The following is a 24554-nucleotide window of genomic DNA, read 5'->3' as shown; positions in this document are numbered from 1 at the left end:
ACGCGGCAAGCTTCCAATGAGTGAAAATGATGCGTTCTACACGCTTTCGCTTTGATCTTGCGGAGGTCGGAGGTTAAGCACGGCGAAGAATCGATTCCGGAGGACTGCGCCGAATCCGGATTAGATAAGCCGTTGTATGATCGAAATTGGAACAAGTAGCATTCAAAGAAACAGAATTGTCTCTCTTTGTAGGATATATATTTGTCATATACACGTAAAGGAATATCCTGGTCTTGATTAATTACTCATTCTTGGTTCTGAGAGGAGCTTTGATTCTTCTATCGCTGACCAAGTTCCAATAGTCTAGATCCAACATGATGACATAGTAGTACCAGAGGTAGGCCCGCAAACCGGAGCCCACAAGAGTCTCCCATTTAACATTATAATTCATAAATTCAATTTATCCAATTTTGATATCAATCAGGGATTCTCAGATACCCAGTTCCGATACCAATCAAGACACTGAGCATTGGCCACGCTAGCACCGATCTTAATGTTCAGTCCACATAAGATCTGCTTCACAGCGTTCTCAACCTTCTTGCCATTCGAAGTGACCGGAATCTCAGGGCAGGCCTCAATGACACCAGGCACATGACGAGGACTCAATTCTTTGCGAACGACAGCTTGGATTCGCGATGAAAGGTCCTTTACATCGACGGTGCTATTGGGTGCAAGTCTCACGAAGAGCACGACAGTCTCATCCGTGTCAATGCCCTCTCGCCTCCGGCCAACGCAGAGAGAATCTTCAACCTCCTCTGCGAAATGCTTGAGTAGTATGTTGTAGATCTCCGCGCTTCCGAAACGCACGCCAGAAGGCTTAAGCACTCCATCGCTGCGGCCCAGCATGACCACACCACCCGTCTGCGGGTTCACACGCACAAAGTCTCCATGGTGCCAAATGGACGGCCCGAAGACTTCAAAGTAGCTCTTTCGGTACTTTTCCATGCCTGTTGCGTCGGGTGGCCAGAACATGACGGGCTGTGCTGGGAATGGAGTTGTGCAAACTAGGTCACCTGGTTCACCCGAGGCGCTGATATCGTTACCGGCGTAGTCAAACACAGATACGGCCATGCCGAGGGAACGGCATTGGATCTCGCCCTTGTAAACGGGTAGGATTGGACACCCGGAGCAGAACAAGGACAGGATATCTGTGCCGCCTGTGATAGAGCCCAGCATAATATCAGAATGGATAGAAGAGTAGATGTACTCGAAGGTCGATGGAGCCAGCGGTGATCCAGTACTGAAAATAGCCTTCAGAGTCTTAAGGCTTACTGGGCGGTGCTTGTTCTTGGTAGGATTCAAGGCAGCTTGTTCTAGCATGGAAAGGTACTTCGCCGAGGTACCGAAGTGGGTGATCTGGAGTTCTTCGATCAGGCGTGGCATGGCCATCTCTCCTTTGCCTCCTTCAACATCGAACGGGCGGAATGGTGATCCATCATACAGTACGATAGTTGCACCACTGGCCAGGGCAGAAACGAGCCAATGCCACATCATCCATGTGGTCGTGGTAAAGTAGAAAAGTCGATCACCGGGTCGGATTTCGCAGTGAAGCAGATGCTCCTTCTTGTGCTGTAACAGAGTGCCTAGCGAGCCGTGCACAATAGGCTTTGGTGCACCGGTAGTTCCCGAAGAGTACAGAATATAAACTGGGTGATCAGGTGGGAGGCTGACAAACTCTAACGGGGCTGCTTGGTCCTGAACAGCAGACAGGAACGTTCCGAAGGTGACTGCTTTTCCATTTCTAGGGCGAACATCCTCGATATCAAAATCCAGAGACATGGCTATCTCAAAGATCACCAAGAGCTCCAGATCAGGCAGCTCGGTGACGATTTCGCGCACCTTGGCATGGGAGCCGTGGATCTTGCCATTGTATAGCGAGGAGTTGTCTGCAAAGAAAATCTTGGGTTGAATTTGCTTCAGTCGTTCCAGGACAGCGTGTACGCCAGTATCTGGGGAGACGCCTGTCCAAAAAGCGCCGATAGATGTCGCAGCCAGCATGGCAACAACGGTGTTGGCGTGGTTACCCACAAACCCCGCGACACGGTCACCAGTCTGGAGACCGGCTTCTTTCAAAGCATTGGCCGTTTGGCGAACGCGCTCCCGCAGCTCTTTCCAGGAAATGAACTCGCGGTCAGCCTCAGTAGCTCCAATGATCGCGACTGAGTCCTCGTCTGGATTGGCCGCCGGGAAGAGCAGATTCTCGGCAAAGTTGAGAGTACTTCCTTCGAAGAACGCTGGCCGAGGAAATAGTACCTGGTCGTTTTCAAGGACCTGCGATTACCATTAGCCACTGGTGGTCCTTGTTACATTAAGAGCTCGGAACTTACAGTGTTGTATGGCTTGTGAGCTTTGATATGTGTGTAGTGCCAAATCTCTTCCCAGAATTTAGCGGGCTCCGATGTACTCCATTTCCAGAGGGAATCATAATCCGACAGTGATAGACCATGCCCCTTGTTTACTTTGGTCATAAAATCATATATCTGGGTGGACTCGGGGGATGAGTGACGCCATAGCTCTTTCACGTCTGAAGTCACAGCCTCATCGATGTGCGGCATTGTTCCTGCGTGTGCAATTGAGGTATCTACAACACAAAAACAGGACAGTCGAAGCTGAAGAGTTGGTTAAAGTGAGAGATGGGAAACTTTTTCCTTCAAAGAAAGAGGCGCCAGTGGCAACGGTAGTTTTCGGCGGTTTTGTTGGGTCAATTCAGGGGACCAAGCGGCGGGAAGTATAGCTTAGGTACCACCAGAAGCGTACGGAGTAACCAGCCGGGCAAAGTAGAAAGATAGCGGGGTTCTCGCCGGATTGGTTGCAGGGGTGATCGGTGCAAAGAAAAATAAAAATAAAAAAAGAGATCAATCGCACAATTCCAAACTCTGTTAACAAGGGATCGTGGGGCAAGAGAATCTCCTGGAGGGCGGGTATTGCATTGCCGCTGAAACCCGCGGCTGCGGGTAGCATCAAGCGGTGTCGCATATGACTACTTGTACTATATAAGTAAGGAGCGGAGGGGTTATCCCTGTTGGGAAAAAATGGTTGAACTTCAAGATTTCCTCTACATATCTCTCCGCTCTTCTTCTATCCTCCTTCCCCCATGGAAATGAAAAGGAGGGGGATTGGCGTTCTTCTCCTTGATGCGGCAATGCGGCATGCGGAATGCGGGCCACTGATGTGACATCTCTGCCTCAGGCCACGAGAAAGTGGACTACAGGCGATGGCTAGCAGTGGGAACAGTGGGGGGAAGTCGACCCTACTTGTTCCTGAAAAGAACGGGAAAGTTGAGGGTCTTCGGTCTTTGGTGTTGGTCTCGGCCTTGGCTTTCGCCTGCCTCGGCCGTGACCGTTTTCATCCTGCAGGTACCATCACACAGTGGCCCACGTAGCGTTGCCATAGCCATGATCATCTCCATCACAGCCTCCTTTTGTTCGTATGAGATGACATGTCGATCTTTCTAGGCAACCTTTTGGTACAGGATACGGAGTACTCTGTACTTTTACTCCGTACGTAGTACATGCATACAAATGCAACGTACGTACGGAGTAGACATATGGACTAACCCCTGGAATTCAAGCATGATCAAACTACTTCCAGCAGCCCAGGAGTGCAATGTAGGGCACTCGGATGACGACCCTAGCAATGCATACGATCAGAACCAGTGGGTAACTCTCGAGTAACTAAAACTAACTCTTTTCCTTCGGGTCCGATTCTTGGTTAACAGTGGATCCTAATGAAAAAAAAAAGTTCATGTATGTATTGGGATGTAAAATACAATGCTTACTCATGTTACGCGGTGTGAGATCAGCATGAAACTGGGGTAATTTCAATACCAGGAGGTGCCACTGGGCCAGTGCATGATGGCTTGATGCAGCATCGGCACTATTTTACTTAGAGGACCTAGGGTACTCTCACTATTGCGTATTTACTCTGGGTACTCCGTACACTCCCTCATCTCATCTCGTCCTATTTCCCCCCCTTCTTTACTCTCCTCCGAAACCGAACCAAACTACAAGTTAGTTTGTGATCGCGATCGGAGACTCTTTGCTCAACATCGGGCTCTCCCTCCTTGTTCCCGGCTCCCCCCCCTTTTTTTGGTGTTGCCCCCATTCCACGTGTGAAGCCACAATTTTCCAAGGGCTTCACTCAACCGGAGGTCCTCGGATCCCGCCTTTTACGATCATCAGCCACAATTAATCACCTGGAGGTATGTCTTGATCATCTATTCCACTTCGAACATCCCTCTTTCTTTGCCTCCGACACCTCCGCCACTCGTACATCCCCCAATCTTCAAGCTCTTCTTATCTTCAATTCATTGGGGGATCATCCCAACTGACAACATTTCGCCGCACCTCAGATCACCCTTCTTTCTCGTGGTTGTCGAACGAATCAGAAACTTGGACAGTCTAAAGCAAAGAATTGACTCGGTCTATACTGTTTCCCCCTCTCTCGAGTCATTTCCCTCGATAGTCCCTGCCTCAACCTCGACGCGTTGAAAATCCACATACACACACAACACACATATACACGCGCGATTCTCCCCACCAAAAGTCCCAGAAGACTCAGACGGTGCAAAAAGTCCCCCGTCGCTCTTATCGCTTTGAATCGTCGCTTCCCTCTGTGCGATGCCTCGTCGGTTTAACAACAACTCCTCCTCCAACGACACTTCCAACCCGCCGTCCTTTTCTCCTTCCTCCGGAAAGGGCGGTATTGCCAACAAGGCGTCCTCAGTCAAATCCAATCGACTCTCTCAACTGTTTTCGAGCTCCCCTAAATCCAAGGCTCAGCCTCAACCTATACAAGCGGCCTCCCAGTCGACCGGTGGGAATCCTCCTAATAACGCTTCTCCGCCGATCAGCTCGGCATCACTGTCCCTACCGACAATCTCTTTGTCTACAGCCACCGCGGATTACCCTCATACGGACGAAATGCCGACTACGCTCTTTCAGCCTCCTACTCCCGAGGAGGCTCGCCGGCAGGCCAAGCAACATGCCCAATTCGGCACCATTGGTCACCCCTCCCACCGCTACTCGAGTCGACACCCTGGTGGTGTCTTCCCGGAGCCGGTGATGGACGAGCCGCCGTATTATTATCTGCTTACGACTTATATCAGTTACCTAATTCTAATTGCCTTCGGACACGTTCGTGATTTCTTCGGCAAGCGCTTCCGGGAAGAAAACTACCGCCATCTCAAGTCTCGCAACGGCTACGGTGCCCTCAACAGTGATTTCGACAACTTCTATGTGCGCCGGCTCAAGTTGCGAATTAACGATTGCTTCGAGCGTCCTGTTACGGGCGTTCCCGGACGTACCATCACACTGATTGACCGGGCTACCGATGATCATAATCAGCACTTCTACCTGACTGGTACCACCACCGATACCCTCAACTTGAGCTCCTACAACTACCTTGGATTTGCCCAGTCGGAAGGACCCTGTGCCGATATTGCAGAGGACTCTGTCCGCAAGTATGGAATCGCAACCCCCAGCACCCGAGCTGAGACCGGTACTCAAGATCTTCACGTTGAGGTTGAGGATCTGATTGCCCGATTTGTCGGCAAGGAGGCGTCTATGGTCTTCTCCATGGGCTTCGGTACCAATGCCAACGTCTTCCCTGCGCTTGTCGGAAAGGGTGATCTGCTCATTTCCGACGAATTGAATCACGCCTCTATTCGCTTCGGTGCCCGTCTCTCTGGTGCATCCATCGCCATGTTTAAGCACAACGATATGAGGGATCTGGAACTCAAGCTCCGTGAGGCCATCTCTCAGGGCCAACCCCGCACTCACCGTCCCTGGAAGAAGATCTTGGTTGTCGTGGAGGGTCTTTACTCGATGGAGGGCTCCATGTGCAACCTCCCGGGTCTTGTTGCCTTGAAGCACCGCTACAAGTTCAACCTCTTCGTCGACGAGGCCCATTCTATCGGAGCTATCGGTCCCCAGGGTCGTGGTGTCTGTGACTACTTCAGCATTGACACCGCCGAAGTTGATGTTCTCATGGGTACTCTCACCAAGTCTTTCGGTGCCAACGGCGGTTACATTGCGGCAGACAAGAGCATGATCGAGAAACTGCAGGCCATCAACTCCGGTATCTTCTATGGTGAATCTCCCGCTCCTGCTGTCCTCATGCAAATCTCCTCCGCTCTTCGCATTATCAACGGCGAGCTCGTCCCGGGCCAGGGCGAGGAACGCCTGCAGCGTTTGGCCTTCAACTCGCGGTACCTCCGCCTCGGATTGAAGCGCCTTGGCTTTATAGTATACGGCCACGATGATTCCCCTATCATCCCTCTTCTTCTGTTCAACCCCGCTAAGATGCCTGCTTTCTCCCACGAGATGCTTCGTCGCAAGATCTCCGTCGTGGTTGTCGGCTACCCAGCCACCCCATTGGTCTCATCTCGCGCTCGTTTCTGTGTCTCCGCTGCCCACACCAAGGAAGATCTTGACCGGGTTTTGACTGCATGCGACGAAATCGGCAACGTTCTCCAGCTCAAGTTTTCAACCGGTATTGCTGGTGGTGCTCTACCTCCTACCGAAGAGATGGCCCCCCCCGCCCGAAATGGAGAAAGAATGGCACCGCAAGCGCTCTGAACAGCTGACCCCTCCTCGCTGGCGGATCGAGGATGTTATCCGACGCGGAGTCCAGGATGTCAAGTCACCTCTGTATTAAATATGACTTTTCATTCCCCTCTGTCGTTACGTGAGACTGTATCTGAACTCGATGCACATTGGGTTGGAGTCTTTGCGGATGGGCGATACCTCGGTCTCGGTCGATGCTGGTCACGCCGAGTTGCGGTCAGAACTCCATACCGCCCCTTGCCATTCTTTTTGCTTTTTGCTTTCTTCTCCGTCCTGGTCATACTTTGGCGTTGGGTACATGACGGCGTTGCTCAGATGTCTCATGGGTGCAGTACTGAAAGAAGAGAGACGTTTAGTACCCGGGGTGACGAAGAGGGCCCAAGAAGAAAAGAAACAAAAGAGAAAAGCCCTCACCCGGTCATGAATTATTCGAACAAGCAACGAATGAATATGCCCCTGTTTTCCTATGATCCTCCCTCCGGCTCTGGCCCCCTACATAGGGGAAAAGATTGCCTTCACGTTTTCTTACATTGCATCCACCCCCCACCCCCCTCCCCGTTTCAGTCCATCTTCTCTTCTCTGTCACTCTTATCTTGCTAAGAATATTGCTTAATGCCGCCTCTCCTGTTTCTCACATTGCACATTGCATCGCTCATCCAGAACGCCGCCTGGTCATACCTGGTTCCCCTATTTTCTCCGTCTTGCTGGATTTCGTTGCAGAGCGATTCCAGTACGCAAGGCTCTGGCTTCATGCTTCAGCATTAAAGAGATGAAGTGACAAGACTGGGCTGGACTGGACTGGACTGGACTGGACTCGGCGAGTATCCTAGCATGGGAAACGCATGTACACATTACTTTCTACTTGGCTACCCCTAGGGTTGGCTTGGGTTTTGGCGGGTTGGGACCCGTTCATCCCGTTTTTTTCTTGAAGTACTTGTTTATAATTAGATGATTCGTTGAATGTCAATATACTACTATGACGCGGTTTATACATCAAGGTAGATATGCATCCATACTCTGGTTTTTTTCTCTTTCCAGATCACTGGGTTTGAAACGGTGTGAAGATGCTCAGATAATAGTAATGATACGCTTAGAGAGAAAGACCTTAACTTGAACCTTGGAAGAAGAGAGGAGGAACTAGGCACAGACGAATGGTGGTGGCGGAGCGTTCGATCAACAAGGTTATTACCAGGGTCCATTACAAACAGCATGTATGTGTTGGCAAAGAAATACTGGTCGCCTCTGAAATAACAGGGCAGCTCTATGATAACGAACCTGCAATCGATATATTCATTGGATGCTGTTTCGCGCCGATCGAATGCAGCGCATCGCCCAGTTTCAGCCCCGCCTTTCACAGCCTCGTTGAAACCGATGTGCTGGGCAGAAGCGACGTCGACATCTTCTCTTTCATCTCTCTCTTCTATCCATCAAATAACAACAATTCACTATTTGAAACCCAAGGGAGACTCGACAAGCGCTGTCAATATGGCAGAAGCCTTGACCGTGGTAGGCGCCGTTGCATCCTTCATCCAGCTGGTAGACTTCACCACCAAAGTATGTGAGCGAGTCAACCACTACATTCACCGCGTCGATGAAGCTCCAGAGAATCTACGTGATATCGCAATCTACCTGCCTCTTTTTATCGACTCATTGCGTCGGACCCAGTTTCATATCGACTTCGGGCACTTCAATCCGCAAACATCGTCCGCATTGAAGATATTGGTCGATGAGTGCTTTTCGCAAATGAATGAGCTTGATGGTCTTATGACAAAGTTGGCACCTGAGCAGGGTGATTCCAAGTTGACGAAGGCTCGCAAGACAATCCTCAGCTTGAAAGATGAAAAGACATTGGAAAGAATCTTCTCTAAAGTCAAGGGTTATATCGAGATGCTGCTGCTTTATCAAAACTCCGTGACGTCAACTCACACTATGGCAAATACTAAGTTAGTATTGAAGCAGATCGAGAATGCATCCTTCTTAGAAACGGCTACGAGGATGGACTCGTCGACGACGGAGGCACTTGTGGTAGACTCTAAGAGCATGTCAATGAGAAGCAGCACGCAATATGCGGGTCCAAAAAGTCTCGCTAACAATTTCAAACGAAATAAGCAACGTCGGATATCATATTTTATGGGACTCGCCAGGTTTGGCTTGCTTTGGGCTTTCCAGGCGGACTTGGATCTCTCCTGGGGCAATTATGGTTTCTCTATCAGCCCTAGCCTTCATTTTCAACAGCTGGTCAAGAATACTTCGCTCGGGTACCAGGTGGTATTCAAAAGCCACTTCGGGGAAGTTGACGTTGGAACATCATGTGGCGACTTGCTTAGATTATTTCAAGCGGGGACAGTCTCTCCTTGGGATATATTTCCCGATGGAACGACATGGCTAGAGGTATGTTCAAATAGTATTGATTGCATAGAGTTATAACTATTAACAGAGATCCAGAGACTGCTAAAGCTTCCAAGAAACAATCCAGGGCTAGTCCTCGGATTAGTAAGGATCTGGTGCGGATGCAGTGTGCCAATTAGAACCAAAATACCGCAAGTCGATGCTTCCTTTGCCCAGGTGGCTGGGTTCATTTTTGGGTATCAGCAACTAACAACTCCGTGGATATAGCATTCTATCGCTTGTTGCTAAATGGAACATGAATGGAATACATCTGGAACTTCTAAAGGAACTACTTTCCTCGGGTTATGACTGCTCAATAGATACTACCGACACAGTACTTTGGGAACCTGGGGATAAATCACTACATGGATTTTGCGACTCTCGACCCGTCTACAACTGTCACGGTGAATGTGAGCCTTTCCTACTCAAATTCCTTGTGGAATGCTCCAAGAATGCCTACGGTAAGTCTGAACTATTTTCTCAAGGAGTTTCACACACTCTGTCTAATACTTGCACTCAGGTGTTTGGGGCCAAACCCCACTAATGGACCGTATACTTTGTGGATCTAAACCTGAGATTTCGAATCTTTTAGGACATCCACATTTTCTTCGGGAAGAAATTGTCTCGGCCAAACAGCGACTCATGTCGCTGTATTGCGGCCAGATTTGCTTTTTACACTATTGCAGTTCGATGTTGCAGACATTGATGGAGCCGACTTCTGCGGCAACAGCCCACTTGATTACGCAGCAGCCTATGGGTACACTGATTCTGTGATTGAACTTCTCAAAGCCGGGGCGGACCCATTAGAAGACGGACATCTAAAATTCTTGCACTGGGCTTTCTTCTGGGATCGCTGGGACGTCGCAAAAGAAGCTTTTGCTTTCTTTCGTGCAACAACACGCTTCTCTGCTGCATTCCTCAGAAGTGAACTACATCATTTCATGGGAAAAGTGCAGGGTCGAGGTTGGAGAAGGTCGCCTGAGCTTCTTGAAACGATGCTCACCCTGGGAGTAGACAAGCATATCATCTTTCAGAACGGCAACACTTTGCTACATTCTGCTACAGATTCAAAATGGATCAATTGTTTGTTCAATGCAGGGTTTCAAGAAATCGACCACCGCAATAATGAAGGCGAAACTGCTCTCATGAAGTTCATTCTATATCAACGTGATCTCAGGCTTGTCAGGCATATTTTGACCCGAGGCTGCAGTGTTAATCATCGGAACAACAGAGGTCAAACATCTTTGCACGGAGCATTTGCGCAAAGCAGATTTTCTTTACCGCAAAGAAAACAAACATTCACCCTCTCTTTTTTTGACAAAATTACTGCAACTCACAAATTCCGGTTCTTCGATTCAATATCGGAAGGTCTTGCCACCATAGCGAGACTTCTTCATCATGGTGCAGATGCTTCGATTCGTGACAATTGCCGTTGCCCTTGTGCCCCTGACGGATGTTCCCCAGTTCGTAAATTGCTTGCCGGTGGAAAATCAAAGTCATACATATGGATCATGGAATGTTTGCTTATGTTGATTGATGTCCAAGGACGGACAATCGCACAAAAGGCACTGTTTGAGATAAACAGAGTCCGTGAATTTCAACTAGCTGATATGACCCATGTCTGTTGCAATACCGCTGATATGACCAATGTCTGTAGCAATGCTCTCTACTACGGTACACCCATGGATGATGCAGAAGCCGATGAAATCCTCGACGAAGAAAAAGAGTTTGTGGCACTTTTGGAAAATAAAAGGGGAGAAGCGGCCACCAGCTCAGACAAAAATTCGATCGAAAAAAGCTGGCTCAGTTTGATCTCTGACTTTTGGATTCCAAACAAGCCTTTGAAGCGCGAGAAATACATGGTGAGATTCAATCCCCAGTCAATGGCTGGTTCTGGACCCGGTCGAGCATTGACATCCAACAACCCATTATGGAATGGCAAGGAAACTCTGGATTTCATTCTCGCTGAGGAAGAGGAAGACAATTACTGGATCTTGCTAGAAGGTATAGATGGACATCTGATGCCACAAAGTTCAATCTACCTTGCATGGGTCGAGTGGGTTTACAAAAATCCAGAAAAATACGATTATCCATTCCCAGTTGACAGGAACTGGTATGAAAGAAGGAAGTACTGGGCTACTCGACAGGCTGAGGTTCTTGACGGGCTATCTTGATTGGGTTAATTGTGTAACTATAGAAAAGCTCTCACTTACCATTCTCCTACATTTTGTCTTATTTTCTGAAGACTTAGTGTTCATGCTGGCAGCCCTGGAGACCAAGCTTATTGTTGCTTCTAATTTATTTACTTTAGCTACCTATTAAGTAATGCTGTAGTAGTATTCCCGTCTGAGTGGAGATCTAGAACAGCAGGGCTCTAAGGCTACTCTCTCTCCGGCCCTGATGTTTACGAAAGCAAAAAGTAAGAGTAATAATTGTTTGCCTTGATGCTTATACATGTCATATTTATAGAAACACTCCGAAAGTGCAAGGCACTGGTAAGCTGTCTCAACTCCCAACTCTATATCCGACCCGCAGCCTCCTCCCGCTCGCTCCACACCATGGTATAGTAAAACAACAAGAAAGAAAGTGCCCAATGCGAGAATGAGTCCAATGAAAGGTCGTAAAGTCGTTAATGTATCATAACTACCCTCGCTCTAACGAAGGCAGTTGTTCGAACCCTTTAAAAAGGCATAGGGTTTAAATATATATCCATATAGATAGGTGACTCTATCAAACAGTCCCGTATCGTCCTTGGTCACGTCCAAGCAGGGCCTGGCCCTCCCGCGAAGTCGCCGAGCGCGCACGCTCGTCACGCTCCGGCGATGCTGAAGGAATCCATCCACGCATCCACCCACGCACGCGACGCCACTTACTGCGGCCACGCTTGGGGTCTCCGTCTTCGGAACCAATGAAGCTCTCGTCATCCTCGTCGTCCTGGGGCCCATACACCAAAAACTGTACGCCCATGAAACCATCCAAGAATAGAACGCCAAATGCACCTAGGAAGAAGGGCAGGCTTCGTCCAATCCACTCCCAACGATCATTGCCGTGGTCATCGGCCCAGCCGCCGCCACCGTATGGCGCAAAGTCATACCAGGCGTTGGGGTTTGTGGCCAAGGAGAAGGAATAGAAGAAGTTGCCGCTAAAAGCGGCCATAAAAAGAAGCGGAGAAAGGCCTTCTGTACTCTTGCGGCGATAGTTCTTAATGAGTTGGGGCGGGCGTGAGCCCAGGTAGAGGAGGGTTGACATCCAGGAGAAGATGCGGCCCACGATCTCGATGATTGTTTCACGGGGAGCGTGGGAGATGGGAGGGTGAGGCGACGGGCCGGTTCCGGTGGGACTCGCATTGGCTAGAACGGCGCAAAGCAGTGAAGCAATGAGCATGGTGCGGGGTAGTGCGAATGGAGGGCTGGAAGCGCTGCTTCTGACCTGGATCGACCGGCGCGAGGAGTTTGTCTTCTCGTTCGAGTAGGACGCAGTGGGGCCAACTGTTGAATTTAGAGTTGATCCGGTCTGCACGCCCGCGTCTGTCACCTCGTATTTCTTTGATATCTCCATGTTGACTGGTCCCGATGATTGCGACTGCTGTATTCCATTGTTTTCCGGCAGGGGCACCCCCTGTAGCAGCCCGCCGGTGGGATCAGACGCATCGTGCGAATGTGGTAATTCACGGTAGCTGTCGTACCGGCGAGCTTTATAGTGGGTGTACCAAAAGAACTGGATGACTAGCGCAACATCGACAAGTACGTAGTAACTCGCGACGACGACTTGCCAGCCAGCCTGGCGTGTGAAAAGGGCGCCGAGGAGATTGCTCACATCACCGAAGCACCAGATGACGAGGAAGAATATAGATAGTCCGGAGGTGGATTGGAGCTGGTAGTTCTTGAATATTTGAGGGAGCTGGGCGAAGAGCCATGAGACAATGCTGAGGGTGCCGAGAACGGAGGAGATCAGCGCGAGAGGAGTGGGGAGGCAGATGTGGAGATGTGAGGAGATAGCGGTCAGGAAGGCTGAGGAGGGTTCACAGTGGTCTGGAAGAGACCCAGCAACGAGGTTGTATAACAGCGGCGGAGGCATATTCTAGTAAAGTAGCCAAGAAGGGCTCACGGTAGCCGTGGTGGGCGCGGATCAAGCGTGGTAGGGTGAAGATGCAGCCGAATCCGGGGAAGTGATAAGGCGGGGAGAAGGATTCCGGGTGGTCGCGAGGCTCGAGGCAGGTTGGTTTGGAATGAAAAAAAGAGACAGCAGGGACAATGGTGTCCTGTAAGAGATTGAATCTGAGTCTAAGTCTAGGAAGTGAAAGAGAATAAAGAAGGAGAAGAATGAGAAAGTGGTCACGCAGTCATAAGTCATAGTCACCCCTCGGGCTCAGCTGAACAAGCCTACGCCGATTTAGGCTGAGGGCCTTATCTCCCAGCTGACTCATTCGATAACACCCAACAAAGCAACCAATCAGAAGTCTCTGATATCCTCTCAGGTGGACCCCGGTGGAGTCCGGTTTGGGCCCGCGGAGGCGATCCTGTGGTTCTCCTTACTTCATCCCATTTGTGTGTGACTGTTTTCCGTCTGTTGATACATGTGCAAGTCAAATTTGATTATTATATTGGTCTAATCTCGGGACCCTTTTCCCCTCACCCCGCATTCCGCTGATTTACAGTAACACCGCAAGGGCCAACACACCCGCAGCAGCCGCCACCCCGGACGCCATGACTCCGGTCACCGGTGCCGAATTTCCATGGTTTCCACTGCCAGACCCTCCAGTGGGCTCATAGTGTTCTGACACCCAACTCTTGACACTGCTAGGAAGATCCGCATACCACTGGGGGTAGTGGCCATCAGCGATTTCACTGAAGATGGACGACCGCGCTGATGGGTTGCTCAATTGGGACATGAATGATGCCGGAATCGCAGTGATGAGCACAGACTCGATCGAGGCCGGGGGCGTATCGCCGAGTCCTGTCACCGTGGGACCCGTCGTCATAGTAGGCACGTTGACACTATCAGCAGTTGTCTTACTAGCACTATCGGTGTTGCTGCTGTCACCCCCGCCCAGGTTCGTCGCGCTTGGGAAGTCCGTCAGGCTGTAGTCGCTCAGGGTGTAGTCGCTCAGATAATCGGTGTAGTCGCTCAGGTAGTCAGTTGGCAGGTCACTGTAGATGTCGCTATAGTCCGTGAGGTAGTTGAGATAGTCGGTCTCGGAGGCTCTGTTTCTCATGTTAGATCATGTTGACAAAGTTTTCGGAGTGAGAGAGGCCTTCTTACAGGCTATTGAGATCTCCCATGAGACTGTTGTAGTAGTCATCGGAGCTGTCACCATACTGCTTCTTCTCTAGTTCGGCGGTGGCCAGAGCAGAGGCCGAGAGACACAGCAAAGCCAAAGTCTTGGAATGCATTTTCCAGTGGATGTAAAGAGCGATAGTATTATAAAGCAGTATGTGTAAGACTAGTAGTCGTACTAGTCAACTCTCAGTAAAGAGTATGTGCAAGAAATAAAGAGGTTCGAGAAGGATATAGAGAAAATAAAGTCAAGACTCAAATCAATCCTCCATGACCAGGGCATCGGCTCCAATTTAAGGGTCCTCAGCATCTCTTCTTCGCCCTCTTCAGCCGCAATGGCCCACTCCTTCAGAAAATCTCGGCCTCCGCAAGAATAATCACAATCATGGCTCCCTCGTATCGATCCACCTAACCCAAAACCCAAGCTAAATAAGCCCTCCAGCAAATCCTCTGGTGGAGTAACCGAGATGGAACTCCTCCGAGATGTAGGGTTCAAGCCTTTTTCCTTAACAAAACCAATCGGAGACCCCAGATCACCGCGAACAAAAAGGGTCCAAGTCCAAAGAACGAGGCTATAACGGACGCCGGCTCGTCAGATACTCCCGGAATGGGACCAACGGGCAGGCAGGGTTTCGGTTGTGCCTCGTATTCCCCCTGAAATAAAAAGGGGCTCTAGGCCAGATGGGACCCTTGACTCGAATCCGAGAGCCATGGGAGGCACGCTACTCCATACTCGTGTTGATGACGAGAGTTGTGGATCGCATGGCCGAAGCTCAGATTAGGTTTTGAGGATTCCGTTATGATTGTCATCGATGGGCCCCACATGCACATTATCTTTGATATTGTCCTTTAAATCGCCTCTGGAGACTCGTTACCCTTATTTTTGATGGCCCGATATTTCTGTTATTTGCACCAGACTTTGCCTTCGAGTCAAGGCGGCGAGGAAAGACCCTGATCGACAGGCTCAAATGCGGGTCGAGTGGGAACAGATACGAGGTGTGTTGTCGATTAGACCTTAAATACGAGCCGCACAGATTTTTCATGCCTCAATTGGTTCGGTGTTGATTTCGCCAAGGCCCATGGATGTTCCTGAATAATTTAAATGTCTATCTCGTAACCTCGGTGAGCCCTAACGTTGGGCTCGGTTGGCCAACAATCTGACAACTAAAGAGAAGAATCAGTATGATATGAACAATTACCTAGCCCTCCGCGTTGAAGATAATGATTTTCATAGCTTCTACTAGTAGTAAATTGGCATAGTGGCCTGGGGAAATTGTGTCATTCCACAGTAAAAACAAAGTAGCAGAATAATCAAATCATAGAATCAGCCGTAAAAGTCGTGATCACGTCGGTCTCGTTCACCACAAGGAGTTCTTCTTTATGAACCCCGAGATAAAATAGATAAGGGCACCACATTCATTGAACAGTTGGAAAGAATATACCGACATCATGGGTATCATCGACACTCGGTCTTGCACCAAACACAAAACTAGAAAGGATAGAAGGCCCATTCATCACCGCGTTTATGACCTGAAAAGTTGAAGATGTTCAGTAATCGTCTTCGTCACGGTGTCGTGAGTGGCTTCGACTCCGACTATGTCGGTGATGACCATGGTGGTGGTGGCCATGCCCGACTTGACTGAGGTGACTGCTATGGTGACTGCTATGATGGCTTCCATGATGACTGCCGTGATGACTTACATGGTCACTTCCATGGTGACTGTGGTGACCGTGGTGACTATGATGACTATCATGCGACGACGAGGTCGGCGACGGGGTCCTCCCATGTTTCTTTGCCTTGTCTTCAATCAAGTTTCCGAGTATAGCCCCGCCAATCGCACCCAGAAGGCCATGCTCTTTCTTGTGTCCGAAGTAATAGCCCGCGGCTCCACCAGCAAGAGATCCTCCAAAACCACGGTCACCCTCGAGATCTTCCCCATCCCGGTTCAAATCTCGGCTCTCTTTATCATGAGGTCGGTTACTATCTGCATCCGAGACGTAAACCGGAGGTGGCTGCGAATCGTGTGATGGTGTGTATCTTGGTTCATCGGCAGGGTGGGCATTACTTTAAACGAGTTAGCTTTCTGTTGCTGGTGCTATGTAATTCTCCTATCTCATTCACGTACTAGTATCCCGCATTCCCTGGGACCTTTCCGCTGCCCTGAATCGGCATCCCTGGAGCGCTGGCCGGATCGAAATGATCGGGTTGTCCTACCGGCGTGTAACTTCTGTCGGGCGCATTACCCTGGTATCCTTCCGGTTGAAGGTGGTATGTACTCGACTGCGGTGCACAAGTGTAGTTTTGATCCGGCGATGCCACACCTCCATACTCGGCATTGCTGTATGGGGGCGTTTGGTGCGGGTATGTGCCTTGCTGGTAAGATTGTTCGTCTGGGGCTGGGGGATAGTAACTGACACCGCCAGGAGTAGGCGTTGGGTATGAAGTGTAGGGGTTGTAGGGGTCTGCCATAGTTGCGAGTTCGAGGTGAGAGAGAGATGAAAGGTATTTCCAGGCTAAAGAGAAAGAAAAGTTGTCTTATACTAAGTAAGCATCGTCAGTGACAGTCAGCCGGGAGGTATAACATCATGCGTGCGGCTGACCTGCCCGCACGACCCTTTTGCAGTGCAGGAACTTTGGTATGCGCTTACCTCCAATCAGCATTGCAGGGATCCTGCACCAGGCGTCTAATGAGGGGGTCATACCCCCCCCGCTCTACGCTTGATTCTGGCTACTGGAAATGGCTGTGCATGATTGAAGACGGAAAGACAAAATGGTATTGCGATACGTCATCTTCAAATAGATGAACTATAGAGAAAAAAGAGAACACAAAACAAGTATGACTCGGATGACTCGGGGTATTCCGGCGGAAATCAGGAAAATCAAATAGACAAAAAAGGATCCAATGCAAAGACAGTGCTGACTGTTGATCAACAAGGAATCACAGGTCGCTTCTCAGCAATGGAACAAAACAAGGCAGGTCGTCAAAAATGTATCGATTGGCGGGGGCATAAATGCGACCAAAAGTGAATTCGGTAGTATTGGGGTTGCATGAATAAAAGAGATGAAGAGAAAGAATGTAACAAGGCCGGTCGGAGCTGATGTGCCCAGCACAATTTCCTGGTCTTTCCAGGATAACTCGACGGGCCCATGAATATATCCACAGATACATTGGTAGAGAAAGGTTGATATACATTAGGCGAATCAAGCGGTCGGGCTTTGCGCACTTCGCAGGCTGTTGTTCCTCGCTCGCCGGGACATCCAGTTCACAAGCATCTCGTCGAGTTGGTTGTTCATCTCTTTTAGTCGTTTGCTCTCTTCCTTGAAGAGACGACCAGTAACCGGATGATCAGTCCCAGCCGGGGGAATATTGGACTTGTCGTGGACAATAATGAATAGGTCGCGAATGTCATTCTCATCGTCCATGTAGGTTCGTAAGCTAGCATCACTCCAGGTCGGGGTATCTGAAAATGTGTCCACGGAACCTGGAGCAGCCTCGCTACTCTTCAGGTCATTCACGTCGACTTCTGGAGATGACGGTGGTGAGAATGGAGATGTAGAGTGTGTCCACGGTCCGGCATCTGCCGTCAACCCGGGGGCGGCGGCGATGGGAATATGCTCTCCCACCGGAGAAACATCGACGGGGGACTCCACGCCCATCGCTCGATCGTAGTCGGTGACCACTCTTGGCATTAACTTTTGTGGTGGTGAAACCACTGAAGGCTGCACTGTCGTCTTGGGTTCGTATGTTCCTCGCCATTGGACCTCGCTAGAAGATCGTTCGACAGGAGATACCAGCGGAGATGCCAACGGTTCTCGGGATTCGGCAGTAGCAAACGAGTCCTTCGATGGGCTGGCCTGACTGACTGGAGATGTCACTATTCCTCGGCTCTCTTCCATGTTACCCGATTCCTCCGATGCCACGCGACGGATGGACTGCCCGGATTGATTCACATCCTTGGCCGCCTCTGTCGCAAATTGAGCTTCGACTCTTGTTGGTGACATAGTCGCTGGGGGCTGCTTCTGTAGCTTATTGCTGGCTTGTTTCTGAGGCTTGGACGGCCTTTGTTCCGGCGAGAGAGACTCGGATGAGGTCTTCGGTTGCGGCGAGGCTCGGAAACTGGACTCTGCTGGAGACCTTTCGGCCTCTTCATAGTCGTCGATTGATTTGCCCTTCTTGTCTTTCCGCTTGAACAGCCCACTGAGCATTCCCGACTTTTTGTCTTTGCGTTTCTTCTCTTCTTTCACCTTATCCTGAGAAGATAATTTGCTCTCAATACTTTCCATACTTCCGCGAGGCTTCACAGATGTTAGTAATTATCTTACTATTGGGAGATTGTTGACAACCTACCTCTTTCCACTCAGCCAGACCATTGCCGTTGTTGTTATTGTTGGACTCATCGCGCAACAAGTTAGGTGTAAGAGATATTTTCTTCGGTTCGGCAGTGTCGTCCTTGAAGAAGGAGTCGGTGTTCCGTACAGTACCATTTCTGGATCTACTGACGGTGGGTTCTGGTGATAAATCATAGTTAAGAGTTCCGTTCTTCTTCAGAAGGTGAGCGCCGCCAATTGATTGCTTACCTTCTGGGTCGAAGAATTCTTCGCTGGAGCGTCGGGGGTCTGAAATCGAACGCTCCGGCTCTTGTTTCTCGTGCGGTTCCATCTCCTCTGCCTGTTCTGCAGGCTTGTCCTTCTGCGTCTTCGGTCTGAGGGGTTCCACCACAATATCCTCGGCCTGTTCCTGGGAGTCCCCTTCCTCCGATTCAACGGTTTCGTCGTCGTTAAAGAAGTCTCCATGTTCGGAATCCTCGTCCGATGAGTATTCAACGTCTGAGGCCTCGATGTATGTCGGGGGCGCGAAATTGACAGTCTTCGCATTCCGTCGGCGCATCGCCTTTTTCAAAGGATTCTTAGACTTTTCAGAATTGTCACCAAGCATGGTCGCCGAGAGCTGCTAAAGTTAGAGACATTTCAATTGATCCAATTGATAGGTGGATCATGGAGACATACATCGACATTACGGTGCTTGTTTAATCGGGCGAGTCTCTCGGTAGGTGTTTCAATGTGTTCGGCCGGGAGGTACCCTGGTTGATATTAGTGTCGTTCAAGGGGCTTTAAAGAGATCTGGGCCTACCAATGCTTCCATCCTTGACCACGCGAACCAGCCACCAATAGCTGTTGCTATCATCCAGAAGAACCATGGTATCTCCCTTGGAGGCATTCGCCTGTCCATCAACAGTCGCGACAAAATTATGAAGAGCGTAGACAAATTCGAAGTCAATATCCTCTGCAAGCAGTTAGTTTCAAGCTTCCCGCGCAATGGCCACTCCTGAGGGTCTTACCGTCATCAATTGAGGGAGAACTAGAGATTTTGTCCATTAGATCATCATCAAGAAGATCATCGCTTTCGCCATCGGCCAAGTCGCCATCTTCATGATCATAATGTCCATTTGATCCCATATCGTCATCCTCAGTATCGTCCCCATCTTCATACATCCCATGCCCAGCCGTTCCAGGTCCGCCATTTATCTCCGCTTTCAAATCCTCTTCAGCATGACGAATTGACGATTCTTGATGGGGGGCAGGCCGGCCGCCCCCTAGAGGAGCTGGTGCTTCGGGTTGTTTCGTGTGATCCTTCGCAGACGGAGTGTCATGGTCTTGGAGGTCGAGTGTATCTAGGGTAGTCGGTATCAGTACAGGAAATTGCAACCAAGCGGGGTTTCGTGAGGCGGATATAGCTCCGACAAAAAGACATACCAGCGCGTATAATCTGAGGTCTCGTCATATTGCAAGATGCAATGAACGTGGGATCGGCGGTGAGGAGGCGGAGTCGCGAGTGACACAAAAGAAGTCGAGGGAAGGAGGGATTGTTGAACCAGCGCTATTTGGCGATAAGTGGACAGGAAGATAAGAGTATTCGAAAAATGAAACCCGGTGGCCAGCGCAGCGAGATTGAGAAAGTAGTTTGGATTCACCGCGGAGTCTCTGGAACTGGTCGGCCCGTAAAAGAAAGACTGCGCCCTGACAACAAAGGTGGGGTGGCTGGGCTGCACTTCAAGTCGCAGCACGAAGGGCGAGGCGGAGAAGAGGAACTACTGCCAGAGCGACATTAGAATAAAAAAAGGAAAGGACTGTTTGAATGTTTGAACCTCCAAGTATCCCCAGACATGAAGCCAAAAGGAGGTTGCTCCCAAACAAGCGCCCCTTGCGCGCGGCTAAGTGATTAATCAGGGGCCCGCGAAGCCCCTGAGAGTTGCCCGATCGGGTTAGGGCTTAGGGCCTTACTATACATAGTTACATATTTACGAAAGTATATACGGAGTACTTTTACAGATAATTCAAGTTGGGGTACAATTAGGGGTTGTGGCTTGATTCAGAGTTCAATATGGCTAAACTGGATGGTTGCTAGGGTCGCCCAGTGTTGCGTGGTTGTTATGGTATTTCCCAATTCGATGCAACAAGACAACGCCCTTGTTTCATTGCCGATCCCCAACTTATGTCCTCCGAGTCAGTAAACAAATAAATGTAGACCCGCAATAGCTGAAGAGGGATTGAATTAATCATTCTTGTACTCCGTATGTACAAGACTTTTCTCCTATCACTTGGGCAGGATACCTGATTTGTACTATTGTTCCGCGAAAAGGGGGGGGTTACCTGGCGCAGTGACGCCCATTCCAATCAACTTTATGTGGACGTTGGATTTGTGGAATATTATCCGATTAGTTACACATGGTTGGCTTGTATATAATGCCACCTGGGACCACCACTGGAGGTACTAGTACTACAAGGGGTATCATATGATGTCAGGGCACCAGTCCGTGACATTATCTACTAGAAATACTTAGGTAGTAGTAACCTCAGCTCCATGCTGAATAATATATACTAGTTATAGTACCGTGACCACTGTGACTTTAAGCCAAACGTTCAACTTGAACTTGAAGTTGATCATCTTGACTCAACAATCATTATTGGACTCGACGCGCTCACCCGCATCTGTTCGACCAAAAATTCACCATATCTTACATTTACCTAGGTAGTAAACAGACGCATTGCCATGTCAGTGGCAAGGCTGGTAATGAGCTCTCCTTAGACCGCCCTAAGTAGTGGTACTAAAATAGATGTCCGTGGCTCCAACCACAATCCTAACCTCAGAACCACTACTACTGCTACTAGTACGCAATGGGACTGGCCTAGTATACTATACAGTTCAAACGAGCATAGACGGCAATAATAACAAGTCTATTGCCAACTCCGAATTCCATTCAAGTAAATAATTATAATTTTTGATGAGGTAATGTAGTACTAGTACTAGTATGCACTCGAGTACTAGGATCCGTGGACTATGTACCTTAAGTAGGGCAGGACGATCAGCTGATTTCCCCGAAATCACCCGAAGATCTCCCAAAAACGCCCTGCGGACTCCGGTTGTCTCCGACTGACCAATCTCTTGTCCAGTATTTCCCCTCTGACCTCACTTACTTCTTTACTCTCTCGGTTTTAACTTCAACATTTCCTTTATCTCTCTTACCTACCTCAATATCTTCCCTTGATTGCCTCGGTGCTCGACCCCGCGATTTTTAAAGCGTGTCGCCCCCACTTCCAACACGCTTATCGCCCCACGTCAGACATCCCATCCAAATCGATCAACTTTCCCATCATTCGAAACTCCTAAAGAAAAACAGTCGGAACTGCTTTCGCAACCCGACTGCGAGCCTACGAAGGGCTCGCTCTCCAAAACGACGTCTTATTCCGTGCTCCTGTCGAGGGCATGGCGTATCCGGAGAGGCACGGGCTAGCGAGCTTGAGGATTGAAACATCCTTTCGCGAAAACAGATCAGGATGGCCTGGTGAAGAGGAAGGGAGGGAGGAATCGACGGAGAGTGGCGATGGTATCGAGAGCGAACGCACCAAACCTCATGACTACAAGGCGCACCGCCGCGATACTAATGAAGACCGCAGTGTGTTAAGTGATTTGCATTCTGCAACACCTCCTATCTCAGTCCCTCGCCCTGAAGGTCGCCCAGCCGATGACGCCGAATACCCCCACAAGCCAGATGAGATTTCAGGCTCACCACTTGACTCATATCTGCAAGACTCATACCTGCAAAAGCGCCGCCCGTCAATCTCCTTCCACCCGACGGTATCCTTGGACTCGGGTATACAGCGCCCACTGGAAGAGCCTCTCGTGAAAGGCGACGCCAAGAACCGCCCCCCGCAAAAATTCGAGTCCCGGACCTCTGGTCTCCGGAATGCGCTTTCTCACGATGATGGCTCCGCCGACCCGCAATCTGTCGCTTGGGGTTGCGAATCTAAGCGGTCCCTCGAAGAGCGGGGTATCCCAACCGGGGCTTCCCGTTCACGCCCTTCCGTTTCCTCGGAGGATGGCTCGATAACAACAAATGAACTCGATCAACCAACCTCTCTGACATCCGTATCAACGGCTTCTCCAGGCGATGAAGTCCAGACACCACCGGACGGCAAAGATGTCCTGCTATCGCCTCTCTATATCACTTCTCCCACCCAGTCACTGACGTCCCCCGAGGACCGCAGCTCCTCCTGGTCTGGGGGTGTCATGACGCCGTTTGGAAGCAAACGCAGCTCTGGGCTAGACCGCAGCAGCAGTTTGCGGAATTCCACTCGGCATAGCTCTCGACGGTCGACTCTTTCCAGCGGCAAATCACCGGCGAGTATGTTCTTGTCTATGTGGTCTAGCAAGGAAGAGCCAGCCACCCAACCAGACGACGAGGGCCAGATGGTTGGAACCGATTATGTTCTTGGAAAACAAATCGGCTTCGGCGGTTTCAGTGTTGTGAAAGAGGCTTATAAGGTTGAGGAGTATGGCGAACCCAAGCGTCTTGCTGTCAAGATCGTAAAGAAGCAGGTGACTGGCCGCTCCGAGGAAGAGAACGAAGATGTGCAAGCGGAATTTGACCATGAGGTTCGGGTTTGGCGATATCTCAGTCATCCTCACATCCTAACCCTCGACGCCGTTTATGAAACCGACTTCGCTACTTTCTGCTTCACCAAGCTTGCTATTGGTGGTACATTGTTCGATTTAGTCCGCCAGAATCGACAAGGTCTCAAGACGTGTCTCGCGAAGAAGTATGCTTACCAACTCGCATGTGCCATCCGTTATCTCCATGAGGATACCCGTGTGGTGCATAGGGATATCAAGCTCGAGAATTGCTTGCTTGATCCTATTGCGGACCAAGATGGTAATGTTTCTTCAACTCTGGTCCTCTGTGATTTCGGTATGGCCGAATGGATGACATTTGATAACGGCGGCGACTCCCCTGATCCTTACGATGAGGTCGCTGATCGACCCCCTCCCAAACAGATGGGCCCTGCTGGCTCCAGTACGAGTGTTGCTGGTAGCCTCGAGTATGCTTCACCTGAGCTACTTCAGTCGACTGGTGGTGTAATCCACCCATCAGTTGATATCTGGGCTTTTGGTGTCATAGTTTACACCATGGTTGTTGGCTCTCGTCCCTTCCAAGACACCTTTACTCCTCGCATCCAAGCCAATATCCTTAGCGGCACATGGGACCAAGATGCCATGCTTGGGGAGATGATTGAAGATCAGGTGCATTATGACCGCCGTGATGCTCTTGATTTGGTCAAAGGTTGCCTGGAGATGGATGCCAATAAGCGATGGACCATTCGTGACATTCTTGAATGTCCCTGGCTGCGTGAAGTTGCTCAACCCGCCGAAGACAGCTCGTCCGATTCGGTTTGGCGGCTATAAATTGCTCTCGCTTTTCTTCTCTTTTTTTTGCCAAAGAAAAGGATGTCTGGACGAACACTTCGTCTCCCTGCCCTGACGTTCTTTCGTTATATTGTATTTTGATTTTGCTTACTTACTGGCGCTTCCCCAACTCGAGCGCTGGTGTTTTGGATTTTTGGACTCTTTGATACCCATTCTTTCCTAGTGACGTGTGCAATTTGCTAGGTCTTTCTGATTTTTGAGATTTTCTTCCCCTTTTGCGCTTGATTGAATTGCATTTTGAGCTTTTGGTTTGGTATGATGGATGGATTTATGATCGTTTACTTTCACGTGGGTTACTCGGCAAGGCGTTCTCTGCGTTCTGGCTTTTTTTCTTCCTTTTTTTTGGATCTCTAGCTGCTTCTATGGTTGTACTCTATACTCAGATTTAGCTCTGTTGCTGTCTCAGCTCTATATGCTGTTTATCTTCCCTCTGGCAGGGTCTTTGCTGGAAGATAGAAACATAACAAATTAAAAATACCGATTATTTCGATTGAATTCTCTTGCTGATCGCTCCAAGTTGCACGTGAGTCAGAACCTGAACACATTACTCTCAGGCTAC

The 24554-nt window shown here is 49.7% G+C and overlaps 8 protein-coding genes across 8 annotated transcripts; 3 read left to right on the top strand and 5 right to left on the bottom strand.

Moving 5' to 3' along the window:
• Window positions 1–420: 420 nt before the first annotated feature.
• On the bottom strand, window positions 421–2555 carry N7533_009516 (acetoacetate--CoA ligase family protein; the record flags this gene model as incomplete). The annotated part of the gene is made up of 2 exons (XM_057106166.1): window positions 421–2271; window positions 2328–2555. 2 exons carry the CDS (start codon window positions 2553–2555, stop codon window positions 421–423), a joined length of 2079 nt encoding a protein of 692 aa, XP_056957615.1.
• Window positions 2556–4619: 2064 nt separating this feature from the next.
• Window positions 4620–6578, top strand: lcb2 (putative serine palmitoyltransferase 2; the record flags this gene model as incomplete). The annotated part of the gene is made up of 1 exon (XM_057106165.1): window positions 4620–6578. One exon carries the CDS (start codon window positions 4620–4622, stop codon window positions 6576–6578), a length of 1959 nt encoding a protein of 652 aa, XP_056957614.1.
• Window positions 6579–8051: 1473 nt separating this feature from the next.
• Window positions 8052–11128, top strand: N7533_009514 (uncharacterized protein; the record flags this gene model as incomplete). Its single annotated transcript, XM_057106164.1, has 2 exons — window positions 8052–8608; window positions 9571–11128. 2 exons carry the CDS (start codon window positions 8052–8054, stop codon window positions 11126–11128), a joined length of 2115 nt encoding a protein of 704 aa, XP_056957613.1.
• Window positions 11129–11684: 556 nt separating this feature from the next.
• On the bottom strand, window positions 11685–13031 carry N7533_009513 (PQ-loop repeat-containing protein; the record flags this gene model as incomplete). Its single annotated transcript, XM_057106163.1, has 1 exon — window positions 11685–13031. The coding sequence occupies one exon, from the start codon at window positions 13029–13031 to the stop codon at window positions 11685–11687; it is 1347 nt and encodes a 448-aa protein (XP_056957612.1).
• A 574-nt stretch (window positions 13032–13605) lies between these two features.
• N7533_009512 (uncharacterized protein) lies at window positions 13606–14347 on the bottom strand (the record flags this gene model as incomplete). Its single annotated transcript, XM_057106162.1, has 2 exons — window positions 13606–14158; window positions 14217–14347. The coding sequence occupies 2 exons, from the start codon at window positions 14345–14347 to the stop codon at window positions 13606–13608; spliced, it is 684 nt and encodes a 227-aa protein (XP_056957611.1).
• A 1407-nt stretch (window positions 14348–15754) lies between these two features.
• Window positions 15755–16701, bottom strand: N7533_009511 (uncharacterized protein; the record flags this gene model as incomplete). The annotated part of the gene is made up of 3 exons (XM_057106161.1): window positions 15755–15915; window positions 15962–16296; window positions 16358–16701. The coding sequence occupies 3 exons, from the start codon at window positions 16699–16701 to the stop codon at window positions 15755–15757; spliced, it is 840 nt and encodes a 279-aa protein (XP_056957610.1).
• A 732-nt stretch (window positions 16702–17433) lies between these two features.
• On the bottom strand, window positions 17434–20014 carry N7533_009510 (SH3 domain-containing protein; the record flags this gene model as incomplete). The annotated part of the gene is made up of 7 exons (XM_057106160.1): window positions 17434–18528; window positions 18581–18741; window positions 18811–19180; window positions 19240–19313; window positions 19364–19516; window positions 19572–19904; window positions 19987–20014. 7 exons carry the CDS (start codon window positions 20012–20014, stop codon window positions 17434–17436), a joined length of 2214 nt encoding a protein of 737 aa, XP_056957609.1.
• Window positions 20015–21997: 1983 nt separating this feature from the next.
• Window positions 21998–23974, top strand: N7533_009509 (serine/threonine-protein kinase; the record flags this gene model as incomplete). The annotated part of the gene is made up of 1 exon (XM_057106159.1): window positions 21998–23974. One exon carries the CDS (start codon window positions 21998–22000, stop codon window positions 23972–23974), a length of 1977 nt encoding a protein of 658 aa, XP_056957608.1.
• Window positions 23975–24554: the final 580 nt, after the last annotated feature.

The sequence above is a fragment of the Penicillium manginii genome (genome assembly GCF_028828005.1).
Source record: "Penicillium manginii strain IBT 31320 chromosome Unknown utg000006l:1.0-4164085.0:1.0-4166146.0, whole genome shotgun sequence".
NCBI classification, from domain to species: Eukaryota; Fungi; Ascomycota; class Eurotiomycetes; order Eurotiales; family Aspergillaceae; genus Penicillium; species Penicillium manginii.
This window is presented reverse-complemented; position numbering and strand designations above follow the sequence as displayed.